The 18,076-nt window shown below is 33.9% G+C and overlaps 1 protein-coding gene across 2 annotated transcripts; it reads left to right on the plus strand.

Annotated features, from left to right (window-relative positions):
• Positions 1 to 2,377: 2,377 nt before the first annotated feature.
• On the plus strand, positions 2,378 to 4,977 carry LOC104092783 (nudix hydrolase 17, mitochondrial-like). 2 transcript variants are annotated; one of them, XM_009598452.4, is made up of 6 exons: positions 2,378 to 2,701; positions 2,928 to 3,048; positions 3,157 to 3,204; positions 3,336 to 3,425; positions 3,657 to 3,785; positions 4,173 to 4,977. In XM_009598452.4, exons 1-6 carry the CDS (start codon positions 2,622 to 2,624, stop codon positions 4,560 to 4,562), a joined length of 858 nt encoding a protein of 285 aa, XP_009596747.1. In that variant the 5' UTR covers positions 2,378 to 2,621; the 3' UTR covers positions 4,563 to 4,977. The 2 variants fall into 2 exon arrangements, with proteins under 2 accessions (XP_009596747.1, XP_009596753.1); XM_009598458.4 differs by lacking the exon at positions 3,157 to 3,204 and having other exon boundaries at positions 2,381 to 2,701.
• The last annotated feature ends 13,099 nt before the right edge of the window (positions 4,978 to 18,076 follow it).

Here is an 18,076-nt window from a genome sequence, read left to right on the forward strand (position 1 = left end):
GTTCAAAGTGCACTTTGGTATTCGTATACAGGAGTGTCGATCTGTTACGACTCAAGCTTATGGCACGTATTGTCTGCTTTGGGTTTAGCTCAAACGCACGTACCATTTGAACTTATGTCATGCCTTATAAAGTTTTAGTCTTGCTTGGTCCGCCGTTATCAGCCTACCCTTCATCATGGACAGCCCGTGTATTCATAAATGAATTCACAATTTTAAGTCTGACTGATATATAGTGTATCACTCCATCCACAATTATTTTGTAGTGAGGGATGCGAATGTAGCAATAAATAAGCATAGAGTACAATTTTAAAAGTTCAATTATGTATTTAAAGTTCAAGTAAAAGAGTTAACATTGTTTAAAATTGCTACATTTCTTACCTCACTGAAAAGATAATTTAATGGGAAACTATTAGATATGTCAATTTATAAGTAGCTCATTACAAAAATTGGTCAATTTATAAAATATTACTAATATGAGCCAATTAGCTAATTGTAGCAAAAAAAGTGAAATTCTTGCTTTCTTTTGAGCGGGTGTTATTAGAATAGATTGGGTACATCTTAAGGAGCTTGAATCTCAGTTTTGGGATGATTTGGTGAAGTTTTGAGGTAGTTTGACATGAAAAAAATGATATATGTATCACATTGTGTATTATTTGTGTATCATATTTGTATCAATTGTGTATCACATGTATATCCATGTATACCTGTGTGTGAGATACATGCGTGATACATGTTTGATACATGTGTTGCAAAAGAATTTTTTGAACTCGATTTAATTACGAATTTTGATATAAAACCAGTCCAAATCACCTCCAATATTCCTCAAATTTTGTATATTGACTTATCTATATGTTTCAATGAATTTCAACTATACCCATTGAAAAAGTTCCTTTTTTGCTTAGATTTTTGGAATATTGTATATTATTTTTTTGTATTTCATCACCTTATTTGCTACCTCATCCATGAAATTTCCTTTCTGTCTTGCACCTAATGTGGCTAATCACGCTTAAAAATATGGAAGGTGATTTTTGTATGTGTTTTTTTGAGAGAAAAAACCTTATTTATTTGAGTTTTCCAATTTTTATATGTGATTGGCTAATTTTGGTAAATCTATGACTAATGGCTAAAGATTGGTAAGTTGAGACTTATTTGGGACATTTGTGTAAGTTTCTCTTATTTAAACTTCTATGCTTTAATGGACTTAAACATCGATACACTCCTTCGTTACATTGATAAGCATATACTCCTTTCGTCCTATTTTATGTGACATGTATACATTTTATTAGTCAGTCCAAAAAAGAATAATATCTTTCTATATTTGTTTCAATCAACTTTAAATTTTTTTACCATAATGAGATGATTTCTAGCCACACAAATTTCTATGATTTGTTTTAAACTAATTTTTTACTTTATTTCTTATGCTCCGAGCCTAGTCAAACACCTTCACATAAATTGGGACGGAGGTAGTATAACCCCAAGTTTATTTCCTACTATATATGGCGCCATTTATTCTCTTTTTGGCAGACGTTTTACAATTTTGCTCACCTTTTTTCTTGTTTTCTATTTCCTTTCCTTTTATTAAGACCAATTACATCTATATTATCTTATCTTAACTATAATCACTTATAATGGGAGTACAATATCTGGCTATATACGACATGTGTTTGTAAAGTCCTCTTATATGCCCTTCATAATTAATCTATTTGTCGCTGGATTGTCAATATGACATATCCAGATATCCTAACTCCTGAGAACGACACATCAAAAAAAAATATATTACCACATGGTCAAGTAAATTTAAATTTTTTTTGAAACCGCGATAATGAAACATACCTACTCTACTGTTCAGATATTATCCAATTAGGAGTAATATATTACATATCCTAAACTCGTCATCAGAAAAGGAGCTTTTCGCATCTTGCAACTTATACTTTTTGGCTTGAGTTTAAAGCAACAACCTTACCAAGTGAAAAGCCCCCCCAAAAAAATAAAGCATTGACGTCAATACTTCAAGTTAACCTTCTCTTGTATTTTTCATATAATACGCTGTATTTGAAGGAATAATTTACTAATTAAGAAAGTATAATTCATATTGTAATGCACGAATTCGAACCTCAATAATTTCGTAATCATTGCAGTTGAGTTGGATCGTCCTTACTTGTAAATCTTGTGAAAAAACATGTTATAGTATAAATTAAATACAAAGAGGCTTTCTGAGAAAATACAAAACAATATATGTTATCATTGACCACGTGTCCACGACTTAACCATTTTTCTCTCTTTTTTTATTCTCTTTTTTTATTCTTTTTATTAGAGTGGAAGCACATGAACGTAGCAGAGCATCCCTTATATTTAGGATTTAGCTTCTAGACTTCTTATATTAAAGAAGGAGATCTAACCCAAGAAAATAGCTACTCTTTTCCTTTTTTAGGGAGTTGACAATTTACAAATCATTGCTTTTTCTCTCTTTCCATAACCGTCTAACTATAATCCTACATATAGTTGACTTCTCGTCCATAACCATTTTTTTTTGTTTATGAGGAATTCTCTCGTTTTCTCTTAAGGAAGAAGAACAAGAAGAAGATTATAGTTTGATTTTATTTAGTTCTTCGAATTTCTAAATGTTTAAGACATTTTCTATGTCCTCCCGAATGGGAAGAGACTTGCAAAGATACAATGAAGGTTGTCGTCAGGTTGTTGGGTACGTATTTCTTTTGATTCTTGTTATTTTTGAAAGTCAAGAAATTTCAAGTGGGGTGGTTATTTTTATTTTTATTTTTATTTTCATTTCCTTACCTTTTTTATTGGTGTTTTAAGAATAAAAGGTAAATGGGGAAGTTTTTGGATACAAGGGTTATTTTTTTATCCTGTTCTTATATATATTAAGAAATTGATATGATTTTTCTCTCAAATTACATATGGTGCAGATGCATTCCTTATAGATACAGAGAAACTAACGAGTCATCTTTCAATAATGGGGCCAGAATTGATGATTTAGAGTTTTTATTGATCAGCTCACAGAAGAGTCCAAGAGTAATGTTCCCTAAGGTAGACATATATCTATAACAAGTCCATCAAATTTTTCTATTGATTTAGCTAATTGGATTATTGTTTTATCGTTCCTCAATTGAGCTAAAGTTGCTGACATGTGATCAGGAGGTTACGGGTTCGAGCCATGAAAATAGCCTATTGCAGAAATGCAGGGTAAGGCTGCGTGCAATAGACCCTTTTGGTCTGGTCTTTCCCGGACCCCGCACATAGCATGAGCTTAGCGCACCGTACTGTCTTTTTCTTATTTCTCAATTGACATTATTGGTTTTGCAATGAATTTACAGGGGGGTTGGGAAATTGATGAGTCATTAAAAGATGCAGCTTTACGAGAGACCTTTGAGGAAGCTGGGGTTCTAGGCGAGGTTGAGGTTCAGGTTTGTCTCTGCATCTTAAAGTTATAATTATCTGTGTAAGATTAAGCGCGAGATTTAGAAAACCTTTAGTTTTTTTATTAAAAGACAGATAATTTAGTAGTGGAATGAAATGAACCTGATGAAATGGATACTAATGATTCATGTAGTTGATTCCGATTAATTAAAAATGTGATATTAGTTGATTGATTTTCTTGTGTATATAAGCCTTTTGCTATTGCTGGTTGAATGCAGGACTATTTAGGTACATGGAGTTTCAAGAGCAAAAGCCAAGGCACATTTCATGAGGGGCACATGTTGCCTTTGCTTGTTACTGAGGAATTAGATGATTGGCCTGAGAAAACTGCCCGTCGACGTTTCTGGGTTTGTAAATTTTGGATCTCCGCTATCTTGCTATTATCCTTTTGATCTCAATTTCTTAGGTTAGATAATGCAGACATATCCAAAATGTACAACAACAAAACCCAGTGTAATCCCATGAGTGGAGTCTGGGGAGGGTAGTGACATACTCTTGACGTATATCTTTACAATTTTTTATAAATTTTGGATGCATGTATATAGTTTGAGGTGCATTGCCCTAATGCTCGATTTGCCTTTGTAAGTAGCATGTTTTGATACGTAGTAACTCTGCTCACTAAGCTTTAGGCAGAGCGTGATTATTTATTGATGGACAAAGCTATCATGTACCTGTGCTGGTGGAAGCTTCGATAAAAGAATGTGTTTTGATGTGGTGTTTGATTAAATTTGCAGATGAAATTTAATGAAGCTAGGGAAGTATGTTGGCATCCATGGATGAAGGAAGCTTTAGATGTATTTGCTTCTAAGCTTGCAAACAGAAACAAAGAAGAGCCTCAGACATCATGCCCTTTCGAGGAATTGCCAGATAAAACAATGACAAACATTGATACTGAAGTAGCTAACCAAATGTACAATGATGAAACAAGAATGGAAGCTGAAGTTAATCCGTTGACACGTGAAGAACCAAGCATAAACCCAGTCTTCGACGATGAACAGATAATTAGCACTGTAGCCGATTCCATGCTCAACGAGACATTGTTCAGTGAAGAACTTGGAATTAGCCATGTAGCTGCACCAATGTTCAATGAAAGTAAAAGAATAAGTATTATCGCTCACAGCTAGCAACGAAAGAAAAAGGAGAAACGTCAGCAAGCTTAAGAAGCATTAGAGGCGAATCCAGAATTTAGACATTGTGGGTTCTGAGTTAAGGGAGTTGGTTCTGAAATGTATATCATTCTATTTTCACACATACATATATAGTTAGCACCGGTTCTGCCAAACGTGGTGAACTAGTCATTTGATCCGCCACTGAGAAACAAACTAGGCATTGTACCTTGAACCAAGGATGAAGATAGGATGCCTATCAGTAGAATTCTCAAGGTGCCAGGAACCAAGAATGAAGATAGCATGTGTAAAATGTAAATAGATTAGGAACTTAAGGGTACATAGTCTTTCTTTTGTTCCTTGTTGTAAATACTCCCTGACCAATATATTATGAATGTAGAGACTGACATATTATTTATGGTTTTACTTCCAATCTCTGTATCTTCAATCTGCAAAGAGAAAAAAAAACCTCAGAATCCTGTTTGATAGAAACCTTTATGATTTTGGAAGCTCAATGGCATTGATCACACCTGCGGCGCAAAGAATGATAATACATTAGCGCCCAAGTCCTTCTATTGACTGTGAATTCAAGCAATAGAAGAAAGAGGTTAAGCTTGACAATGGGTTTCTTGTGGAAGTAGAAAAATTTGAGGACATGAGTTCATTTAGGGGCAAAGAGAGTTAGAGGGTTTCATGTACAAAATTTGCTGACTTCATTCTTTTTTTGGTAATTAAATTTTTCATTAAATAACCCCTAAGAGTCTGCGAAACAACAGACCTTTCGTAAAGAACAAAACCAAAGATCACTACAGCCACCTAAACTACTCCTGGTTGGAGAAGAAGGAACCAAGCTACAACAATAACAACCCAATATAATCTCACAAGTGGGGTCTGGGGAGGGTAGAGTGTACGCAGACCTTACCCCTACTCAGAGGGGTAGAGAGGCTGTTTCTGAAAGACCCTCGGCTCGAGAAGAAGAAAAATAAATAATAGACAATAGGTCAGTGACAGCAATAGAAGATAAAAAAATTAACAGCATCGTAAGAAATAGAAAAATAGATGTAAAAGTAATAAATATAAACAACAATACTACCATAGAAAATAGTGAGGAAACAACATAAACCACTAACAACCCACAGCGAAACAACAATATGCCAGCCCCGCCCCCGGAACAACCCTAATGCTCGACCTCCACCCCTTTCTATCCAGAGCCATGTCCTCCAAAATCTGAAGTCGCGTCATGTCTTGCATGATCACCTCACCCCAATACTTCTTAGGTCGTCATCTACCTCTCCTCGTACCTGCCAATGCTAACGTCTCGCACCTCCTAACCGGGGCATCTATGCTTCTCCTCCACACGTGCCCGAACCATCTAAGCCTCGCTTCCCGCATCTTGTCGTCCATGAGAGCCACGCCCACCTTCTCCCGAATATCTACATTCCTAATCTTATCCAGCCTAGTATGCCCGCACATCCATCTCAACATCCTCATTTCTGCCACTTTCATCTTCTGGGTACGGGAAGAAGAAGGAATCAAGCTATGGATAATAGTTCATTCTTCTCAGGCACCCTGTCACTTTTACTTTACAGCTACCTCTACCATGGATCTCCTGGGCCACCAACTTCACTAGTTGGTCTTCAGTTCTTTTGCTATTTTGAAATATCTTATTATTTCTCTCTTGCCAGATGAAGTAAGTGCAGCATGCCAAGATGATTCTATATACTTCTGCTTCCGCCCCTTTCCCTGTAGCATGCTTTTCAGTCCAAACTTGCTCTCCAGGCCATTTGTCAGCTTTCCTATCTATCCCCTGCTAATGTAACAATCTTTCCCAAATGAAAGAACATGTGAGCTATGGTTTCATTCTCAATATCACACAAAGAACATACAGTATCTTTGGTGATGCCCACTTGGCCAGTTTGTCTATTGTTTACCAATAGCAGCTTTATTCCATATGGCTATATCAATAATATTCATTCCTCCAGTTGTTTGTGGCCAGCATACTCTATCCCAGGCTAATAAAGCCTTCTTTTTGTAATTTCAGCACCCCCAATCCATAAAAATCTCATACAAACAGCCTCAATCAAGTTGATCACTTTTTGGGGCAACACAAAAATTTGTGACCAGAAGGTTTGTATAGAGAACAACACACTCTTTTATTATTTGTACCCTGCCAGCATAGGATAGGAATTTGGTTGTCCAAGAAGTGACTCTGCCTAACATTCTTTCAATTAGTGGATGACATTGCATAGTGGACAGTCTCTTGGTGCTGAGTGGAACCCCAAATACTTGACCTTTGTTGAACCCCAAGCTTTTTATTATGTCTTGCTGACTTCATTCTTTAATTCATTGTTTGAGGTTTATACATTCTTTGATATTTGTGAGTACACAAATTAATCTCATTCCTAACATTTCAGAGATCATGGACACTCAATTATTCAAAATTATCAAGTAAAGTCATGTTTCTGTTGTTTGTAATAGAGACCTGACTTAACTATTTCAATAGCACTTAGAAGGTCATTCAACTAGATTTCTCACAATTTTGGTGGTCAAACACCATTTTACCCTCTAAATTATCAACCTTTATCTTTTCTTGAGAAAATGAATAAATGAATAAAATAGTTTTCGGGCATATATAATGTTGGAACAAAATAATTAAGTTTTCAAGCATATATAATATATATTATACATATGCCGTAATCTTAAATAATTATTATTTTTATTATATGCATGGATTATATCCTTTAAAAGAATTTATTCTCTTTCATTCTCAATTGTTTAAATAACTGTTTGAGTTTTTATTGTTATTATGAAAACCATTGATACGAACAAATTGTTCTAGTTATATTTTTCTTATTGTAATCAATTATTTTATTCATCAATTTCTGGTGCTTAAACTCTTATTTTATAACTCAAACATAATTTTTAATAAAATATTTATGTGACTTAAAAAAATTCCTCATTGAAACAAAGGTACGCGCACAACACCCGGATGTTATGATTAGTTAGATAATAGTGTAATAGAGGGGTGAAGGAATTGATTAGTTTCAGTAGCATTTAATAGATTGAGCCAAATTTGCTGTAAAATCAGCATCCCAATTATAAATTCACCCGGTTCAAACACGACACATTAATCCCAATTCTCCTATAGAGATCTTAAATATAATTTGTAGTCTCAGACAGTGTTTTAAAAGGTATTTTCGGGGCGAGACGCACCAAAAACGCCGCGAGGCGATGGTGTGGGGCGAAAGTCTCAAGAGGTGTACGCTCAGTAATTCGGAGCGTACGGCCGGGCGTTTGAGGCGCGTTTTTTAACGAGGCGTAAGCTTCAGAGACTTTTTCAAATTAAAACAAAATTTGTTGAATAAGTCCTTCATATAATACCCAAATTCTTAAAATTCAGCTTGGTAATTACTCAAAAGTTTTAAAAAGGAACTGAAATGTATTAAATTTAAAAGTCAAGACCTTTTTTTTATTGATTGAAGCCCTAATTCATGGTCTTTCCCAATTTTTTATCTTGTCCGTTAGTCTGTTAATATCTCTCAAAAGTAACGAATATTCAGTTATTATTTTTTTACAAATACAAAGAGAATTCTATTCTCCTTCGTAGCAGGGAGTTCAAAGTTCAAATTGCAGCTTAGTCATCCTTTTTGTTTCTCCGTGTAGAAAACTTTATTCTTTTCGACTCAAGTTACCCGTGCTTCTAAGTAGCATATAATAGATTGTTTTGACTAATTTTTTGTGGGGATGTAGCACATCTATATATATATTTTTCACATATTTATAATTTTTTTCAAATTTTATGTAATTTTACATATTTATAAATATTTACTGTAATTATATTATTTTATAAAATATTAAAAATTAAATACTTATGGGACTTACGCCTCGCTAAGACATATCTAAAACCACCGTCCTTCCCACCACTTTTAAAACATTCGTCTCAAACTACAAACTGCAGGAGGTCTTAAATCATATGATTTCCTTAAATGATTCCCCGACATGTTTGCGGGAAGTTCACGAGGAGGACATGCCCTATTTTGCAACAACAATAATATGTTAAAATACTAACTCAAGACATGGTTGATCGATAGGAATGAACGAATATATATATATATATATATATATATATATATATATATATAAAGTTGGGACTTGGCAAGGTCACGTGGCATGCTTGTTTGACTTGGAATATCTTTTTTCTCCATTTTTCAAATTTCCTTCTATTTTTAAAAGACTTTATCTAATAAATCAACCGTTTACTTTAAAATTTAAGGAACCCAAACGTTTTCTAACGTACAGAGACACATCAGTTCGAAAACGTACGGACAAATATTCATGTTGGACCTATTATTATATTATAGTGTTAATATATACGAATAGTGTTGAGTCCCACAAAATTGGAGGAATGGGTGGTTTCCTTATATGGATTCCGCAATCCTCACCTCTTGAGCTAGTTTTTTGGGTTAAGTTAGGCTCAATGTCCATTTAACATGGTATAAGAGAAGGACCCATCCCTATTTTCATGAGAGGGGGTGTTGAGTCTCACAACGACATTGAAGGGGATGTGTGGTCTCTTTATATGAACTTTGACAATCCTCACATCTTGAGATAGTTTTTGAAGTCGAGTTAGGTCTAATGTTCATTTAACAAATAGTCATCAGTTTTCTTCCGTCAAGAGTCATATCACTCGCAACTTTCAACAAAATAGAAAAGTATTTCTCACTGGAATTTACCACATGCAGGGTATCGATTCTTTCTTACTCCATATAATACAGGAATTTAGGTGGGGTTTGAGTTTACTTCATATTATTTGCTTATTTGCACTTCATATTATTTATTTATTCACATCTTTAGAAATCCCGATCCATCTGAAAGCGGTATCAAATTTGAATAAAGCTAATGCACATTGCAGAGAAACAAGGGAACACAGATGCTGATGATTCAAATGAATTAAATTTTGACAAGAGTTCCTCGTAGCTTTGGAATATGGAACGCCTACAAAGATGCTGTTGTAGGGTTTTGGCATTTTAGTTAAAAAACTGATAACGTTTTAGTTTGAATCTATTTTTAAGTTTTTCGTTTCATTTTCTTCAATTCTCCAGTGGGGATTTTATATGAAAATTTAAAGAGATTGTATTTTGTAAGGATAAATTTCTGAGATGATGGAGAATTTTTAAGATGTTTAGCGTGATTTTTAGACGAAAAGGGATTGTGCAGATTTACGGGGTGATTTTGGATTTTATTAGAAAATCGGCACGTAAGAATGGAAAAATAAAATAAAGAATAAAGTAAAAAAGGAAGGAAGAAGAAAAAAGAAAAGAGAGAGAGAATAGAAGATAGTCGGAGGGCCTCCCTATTGTTGTCCTAAACCAGATATCATCTCATTCTTTGCTTGTGTGAGAAATGTCATATTTTGCGCCTGGAGTGGGTAAGAATTATTTATATACATCAAATGGTAATATTGTGACTTATGGAATAAGATTAATAATTTTGTGAATTGTTATTTCTGCCATTTCTGAAAAACTAAGCAAGGCATATAACTTGGCAAAGCTGAAGATGTTGTTAACATATCTGTATAACCTTATTAAAATATTTGTTTTGAGTGGACAAGTAACGTAACAAAAACTTATTCATACGCTATTCTTTTGCCAACAAATCCTTGATTGTTATTAATTGATTTGCTAACTGCTAATAAATCATTAATTTAATCCCAAAAGCTAAGACCTTAAAATTAAGAGATGTAATTGGGATCAAGGCTTGCTTTAAATTAAACTTTTTTTAAATATCATATAGATACATGAATTGAGACCTTTTTTTAGGGGGAAAAGAAGAAGGATGAAACTGGCGAAAAGCGTCATTTTCCTTTGGGAAGCTAAACACGAGAAATACAAAAGAGAAAACTCAATATACTGACTTTAATTTTTAAATTACTTTTAAATTAGACAAAGACGAGAAAATATGTCTCTTTTATTGCCTTTGCACAGTATCGAACATCTAATAAAGTAATTTATGCATAATTCATGCAAAAGAAAGAATTAAACGAATTTCTCCTTTTTTGTGAAACCAGACACGATATACAAGATATAAAACGTTAAAAATTAGATCTTCACAACTTATTTTTTGAATTTTTAAAACTATTAATTATTAAAAAGATCAATATAATAATATTTTTTATAATCGCGCGAAGCGCGGCAAGTTCACTAGTACTTAATAAAAGAAGGATTAATTGGCCATTTAGTAAAATTAGTAATTAACGGCCAATCATCATTTGTAAGGTAATTATAAATATATTTCTATCATAAGCATTAATTGGCCATTTAGTAAAATTAATAATTAACTAACTTGCTATCACGCGTTAACTTACATTAATAGTATAAACAATCCTTACATTAATACAACTTTCAGTTTGCTTGCACATGCAATTAAATTGTCGCAAATAAGCTTCTCTAAGTTTATTTACCAGATTTACCTGTTTTGCTATATACATTGTCTTGCCTTGCTAGTTTGCATTATTGTGAGTGTAAATTTTGTTCCTCATTATTTGCTTTTTGTATCCACCTATCTTTAGTTGGTAAATAAGACTTTTTCATCCAGTACATGGGTTTTCTTTCGTTCTTTTATAAGAAATCAAATCAATTAGTTGGATTCCTTGTACTTAACATAACACTCGATTGAACAAACTAACTTGTAATAATATTGTCAAATTTGTCGTTCATAAAACAAACACCTTAGAACATTTCTTCTAGAGAGCGATAGATTTAGGCTAATGCACATATTATTTTGTTGACTTTTCCACTATACTTTGCACTCACTTTATTTCTACACTGGTCATGCCATTATGAAGTTGGTAAGCAGGTGTTTACAACGACAACACCAACTCAATATAATCCCACAAGTGAAGTATGTGGAGGTTAGAGGCTGTTTCTGAAAGACCCTCGGCTCGAGAAGAAGAAAAATAAATAATAGACAATAGGTCAGTGACAGCAATAGAAGATAAAAAATATTAACAGCATCGTAAGAAATAGAAAAATAGACGTAAAAGTAATAACTATAAACAATAATACTACCATAGAAAATAGTGAGGAAACTATATAAACAACTAACAACCCACGACGAAACAACAACAGGCCAGCCCCGCCCCCGGAACAACCCTAACCTACAACCCTAATGCTCGACCTTCACCCCTTCCTATCTAGAGTCATATCCTCGGAGATCTGAAGTCGCGCCATGTCTTGTATGATCACCTCGCGCCATGTCCTCGGAGCCATGTCCTTGGTAAGCAGGTGTTTGATGTCGGAAAATATTAATCTACTCCTGAAATTTACTCCAAATAAATGTAAAACATGACATGTATCTTCACCTACGCTATTATTAGTAAGCAAAAAGTTAATTTACTACTACTTATCTAATATAGTATATTAATAAGATTTAGTGTTATAGTGTATATATCATGTGCAATTAATTTTTTACAATTTTGATGTTTTATACTTCAATACCACACAAGAGAGGTGATTTGTGTGGTGTCCAATTTTTCGCTTGCACTGATTATAGAAGGACTTGGTTCATTTATGTGTTCCTTATACTACTGTTGCGGAATAATAAATGCAGAAAGTAAAGAACACAAATATTTTTACGTGGAAAATACCTGGCTCAAAAGGTGAAAAAATAACGACCTACTACCCAGTAGGATTTTCCCAATACTTCACTAAATTACTGAGCCAAAAACAACGTTTACAAAACTCTTGTAAATTTAAGAATTACCTCTAACCCTTTGTGGCAACCACCTCAAGCTGTTGCGACAACTTCAAGTTAACTCTAACTTGAATACTACACTCAGAGTACCTAATACAAATGCTTCTAGATAAAGTTGAAAGGTACAACTCAAAAGTCTTACTACAATGAAACTAGAATAAAAGACAGTCACATAGAACTGGTTCTTCTATCTGGTTCATGTTAGGGGTGTTCAAAACCGAACCGAAACCGAAAACCGAATCGAAACCGAAGCTTAATGGCTTATTGGTATCGGGTTAACGGTTTAACAGACGGGGAATGAATTGAAATTTTTTTATTAACGGCTTATCGGTTTGGGGGCGGATTATTCAATTTTCTTAACGGATAATCCGTTAACCCATTAAGAATATATATATATATATATATATATATATATATATATATATATATATATATATATATATATATATATATATTAAATATCAAAAACCCTTCCACTTATTCCCGTGCCTAAACTTCAACCAACAACCACCAGCAGAATTATGGTTCTCTTGATTCGACCATAATTCAACCAGCTTCAGTAGAAACTCAACTAGCAGCCACCCGCAGTGCTCTATCTCGTCGACTTTCAGGCTTCCAGCACTCTATCTTAGTGCCCTAGTATGAAGAGCAAGCTCATATTGTAAATATGGCTCTAGCACAACCTTTGTGTTGATTATTAATATATTGTTACCTTTCTAAGAGAAATGAACAAGAAACATAGGGAAGGACCATACGTTTATTGTAATTTTGCTTTGTTTGTGCTATGAATAAATTAATAAAAGCTTAGATACCATTATATTTAATGAGCTAAACTATTGAAATTGTTCATTTACATCTAAACCTAGGTAATCACATAGTTATCTCAATAAAATTTGATATCCTTGTATGATCCATGTTATAGATAGCAAGAGTTACAGTGGCATATCCATTAGAACTACTTTTTCCTTAATTACATCATATCATAGTTACAGATGACTAATCTGTTAAACAACTCATACATGGCTTGTATAAATATCTGTTAAGCAACTTGTTATTCTCATTCCTTTTCTTTTCTTGTTGCAGTGACTCATACATGGCTGAAAATATACAAAGTGATAAGGTGATGATGGGTGAAAATGGGAATTCTAATTCAAATGCAATAAGTCAAGCTCAAACAACGGAGTCAAATATAACCAAAAAAAGAAAAGAAAAAAGGTCTGTTGTATGGGATAATTTTACAGAAATTATTACTTCTGAAGGGAGTACAAAAGCAAAATGTGACTATTGCTTTATTGAGCATTGTTTTAAGACCAAAGACGGTACGTCGACACTTCTTATTCATATGAATAAGTGTCCTAAATGCCCTGCTATTGTTGATAAAAACAATCAAATTTAGGCTTTCAATCTGTTCCGGAGGGTAGTCAGGGTGACGTAGCTGTTGTTACTTAGAAATTTGATCAAGAAGAATGTAGGAAGACGTTATGTCGTATGGTAATAGTTGATGAGCTTCCTTTTAACTTTATTGAGAAAGAAGGTTTTAGAGACTTTATGAAAATGGCGCAACCTTATTTTCTGATCCCTTCCCGTAGTACTATAACTAGGGATTATTTTGATCTTTTTAATGAAGAAAAACAAAAGTTGAAGAGGTCTTTTATAGAAATAAAATAAAGAGTATGTATTACCACTGATACCTGGACTTATATACAAAGAATCAATTACATGTGTATCACTGCCCATTGGATTGATAGTGAATGGAATATGCATAAGAGAATAATTAATTTTTGTCCTATTGTTAATCATAAAGGCGAAGATAGGCAAATGGTATTGGTAGGTGCTTACGTGAGTGGGGGATAAATAAGATCTTCACTATCACAGTTGATAATGCAAGCTCAAATGATATGACAGTAAAAGAATTGTCTAAGCAATTAACAAAAATGGAAACTAATTTGATGAATGGTACTCACCTTCACATGAGATGTATTGATGTTCCATGCAATGAGATATGTTAGGCAGTCTCCTACGAGATTGAAGAGGTTTCAAGAATGTTTTGATGATGAACAACTCAATTGTAAAAAAAAACTTTATGCTTAGATGTTCCAACTAGGTGGAATTCCACCTACTTGATGTTGCGCAGGGCTGTTGAATTTGAAAGTGCATTTTCACATTATGCTTCTAGTGAAATTGGCTTGAGACATTATCTTGAGCATTCTTATATTGATGTTGGAATTCCTGCAGGTGAACTTTTGAGTAGTGATTGGGAGAATGTAAAAAGAATTACAATGTTTCTTGAAATCTTCTATCTTCTTACTTTTAAGATATCTGGATCACGTTATGTTACATCGAATATTCATTTTCTTGAAATTTGTGCAGTTGCTGTTTATTTGAAGAATTGATAGCAAATGAAGATACAGTTTTAAGTGAAATAGCAAAGAATATGAAAGAAAAGTTTGATAAGTATTGGGGTGATCCAGAGAAAATAAACAAGATAATTTTTATCTCATGTATTTTGGATCCACGCTACAAGCTCGAATCAGTTGGCTATGCACTTGTAAAGATATTTGGTGTAGATCTGGGGGTAACTATATAAGCAGAAGTGACGAAGTACGTGACTTCATTATTTAGTGAGTATGTAAAGTCCAGCTCAAAAGGTGTCGTGCTTGCTTCATCTTCAGATTGTTCTTCATAGGACACTTCGACTTCCGGGCTTTCTGGCAGTCAAGCAAGCACCCAAAATATAAGACTTTTAGAATTACTCATGCAATATATAAAAAAATATAAAAGTGGGAGTGGAGGTGTTGATACTAGAACAGAGTTAGATAAATATTTAGGTGAAGAAACTGAGGATGACACTAAAGAATTTGATGTTCTTCTTTGGTGGAAATTGAACTCAGCTAGATTTCATATTCTTGCGGAGATGGTTCGTGATGTATTAGCTATTCTGATTTCAAGTGTGGCATCCGAATGTGCGTTTAGTACGGGAGGACGTCTTCTTGATTCATTTAGGAGTTCATTAACTCCTAAATTGGTGCAAGCTCTAGTGTGTCTTCAAGATTGGCTTCGAAATGAAAAATTAAAACAACCTGTTAGTGTTGAGGAAGATCTTGATAAAATCGAGCAGCTTGAATAAGGTAATAATATTGTTACTATATTTGTTGTATATAAGTGTTGTTGATATGCTTATATTTATCGCACGACTCATTATTTTAATTTTTTTCTTCAGATTTAGCCAGCAATGGAAAAGACCCTTCCGTAATTGACGTGTAGTATTAATATATCTGGTAAGAATTCGAATTTAACTCATCAAGGATTCAAGTATTTGTTGTATATAAGTGTGTATTTACTTTCTTACGTACTATGCATCAGAGGATCCCAGGCTTGGCTTAGCTTAGTTTATTCTCACACCCTACAATAAGATTGTTTAAGCTGTTGTCTATGGTTCACCTCTACTTTTGTTTTTTTAAACTAATGTCTAATGTCTATGTTTAATAGAAGAACAACAGTGATGTGCCACAACTTTTATCCCATAATATTGACGATAGTAGTGTCTTGAATTATGTTATGGGGAAAGAGCGCATCTGCATTTCCTATAAATTGTTTACTGCTTATAATTCATCCCTATTTCTATACGTAATTGACTTTTGCTCGGTGTTGTTTGTATGGTTAATGATATAGCGTGAAATGCATGGTTGAGAGTTTAAGTTAGAAATTGTGGGCATAACTGGAGTTGGTGCAAACTGGAACCTTCTTTTGTTTGGTTTTGGTTTGTGGCTTGTGCTTCGACTTCTGTTCAGATGCTAACGTATGCTAATGATACTGTGAAAAAAGGGTACTTTTACGTTCACCTTTCTCTATTCTGAAATGGTTTGTGTGGTCTTCAACTCTTCTTATTGCCTCAAGACCGTAGTATTTATCAGTCTCTACTTCGTTGCCTAATGCTGAAATTTGGTGTATGCATATTTTTTATAGGGATCTGCTTACTTATGGATTAAGCTTTTGTTTGAACTTTGAAGCTGCAGAAATTCAAGCACTGTTAGGCGTTAGATGTAGGCCAAACATTTATGTGTAGTCTGCTCACTTATGGATTAATCATTTTGAAATATGTATTCTGGACTCACTTTGAATATAGACTGAAATTTCCTATTCTGAATTTGTATGCTAGGCGTTTTATACATATGTATGTCTAGACTCATATAATATAGTCTACTTTGGGATTTAATGGTAGGCGTTAACAGATATGTATGTCTGGACTCATATGTAGTCTACTTTGGGATGTAATGTAGTCTACAATGTGTTCTGCTTTTTCACTCTACAACACATGACACACTACATCATTCTTATGTAGGCGTTAACAAACATGTATGTCTCGACTCAATGTGTAATTTTCTATTCTGAATTTGTATGCTAGGCGGTCAGCAAACAATTAATGCACGCAATATAGATTGAATTAGGCCGATAAACTGCCTGATAACTGCCCGATAAGAGCTAAACCGATACCAATCTGCCCGATATCTTATCGAGTGGCTAGCAGATTAATATATTTAAAAGTCGATAACCGTTAAGCCAAACCATTAAGAGTAATTAACCGCCCAATCCGCTCGATAAGCAGCCCTAGTTCATGTAGCTTTAAGCTCGCACACTTGAATTACTTGCAAAATATCTTGCTATTTTGCTCTCAACTCTTGCTTAACTTCTGCATTTGTGCGTTACTTGTAGAAGAGAACAAAGTACTCCCTCCGTTTCAATTTATGTGAACCTATTTCCTTTTTAGTCCGTGCCAAAAAAAAATGATCTCTTTCCCTATTTGGAAAACATTTTCCTTTATGCAATGATTTATAGCCACACAAAATATATATGCTTCATTTTACACCACAAGTTCAAAAGTCTTCCCTCTTTTCTTAAATTCCGTGCCCAGTCAAATGGGTTCACATAAATTGAAACGGTGGGAGTAATATTTATTGAGTTAGTAGAATATGATTAACTAGAGTTCTAATGCTAAGGAAGAGTTCAATTTATCTTCTAACTTCTAACTCCTTCCTTATCTAGGATAAAGTTCTCTTTAAGTAAGGAGTCTTTCTCCTTATCAAATATGCAATATTTTTGTTGAGGAGACATTCAGTATAACCATTTATGCTGATCTCCTTAACACGCATGCCTTGTGATGGACCTGGTTCATGCGTGTGTTTCTTTGTCAATCATAAAAAAAAACTTACTCAGGGCAACAAATCCAACAAATTGATATCTCAAATGCAATCACGATGTCTCCTGCAGTGACCGAGCTCGGGGTTCGTCCAAACTCTCTTTCATTCGGAAATTGAGTTTATAAGATTATGTATATATATATATATATATATATATATATATATATATATATATATATATATATATATATAAAGTATTACAGTATTTTCACCACCACCGAGCTATAATCGGTGGACATGTATATATATATATATATATATAAGGTATTAAATCACCTTGACTTCTCCACATGTTTAAAAAAACATTAATTTTTTGAACCTTCTTTAGGAAAATTCTAGTTCCGACTGGTCTCCTCCTGTTGTTGTCACAGAAACATGAAGGTAGCCACCAAAAAAGAAGGCTAGTTTTGCAAAAAGGGGAAGAGAAGAGAGCAATCATTTTTCTTCTTCTTGAGTTCTATCTCTTTGAATAGTGGTGTGATGACCTAAAATGTCCTTTTTAAATTTAATAAGTAATTCTGTGTTCTAAGACCTTGAAAAGCACCATTTATCATTCCTCGACTTACGTGTGCAGTCCGTATA

The sequence above is a fragment of the Nicotiana tomentosiformis genome, chromosome 6 (assembly GCF_000390325.3).
Source record: "Nicotiana tomentosiformis chromosome 6, ASM39032v3, whole genome shotgun sequence".
Taxonomy (NCBI): domain Eukaryota; kingdom Viridiplantae; phylum Streptophyta; class Magnoliopsida; order Solanales; family Solanaceae; genus Nicotiana; species Nicotiana tomentosiformis.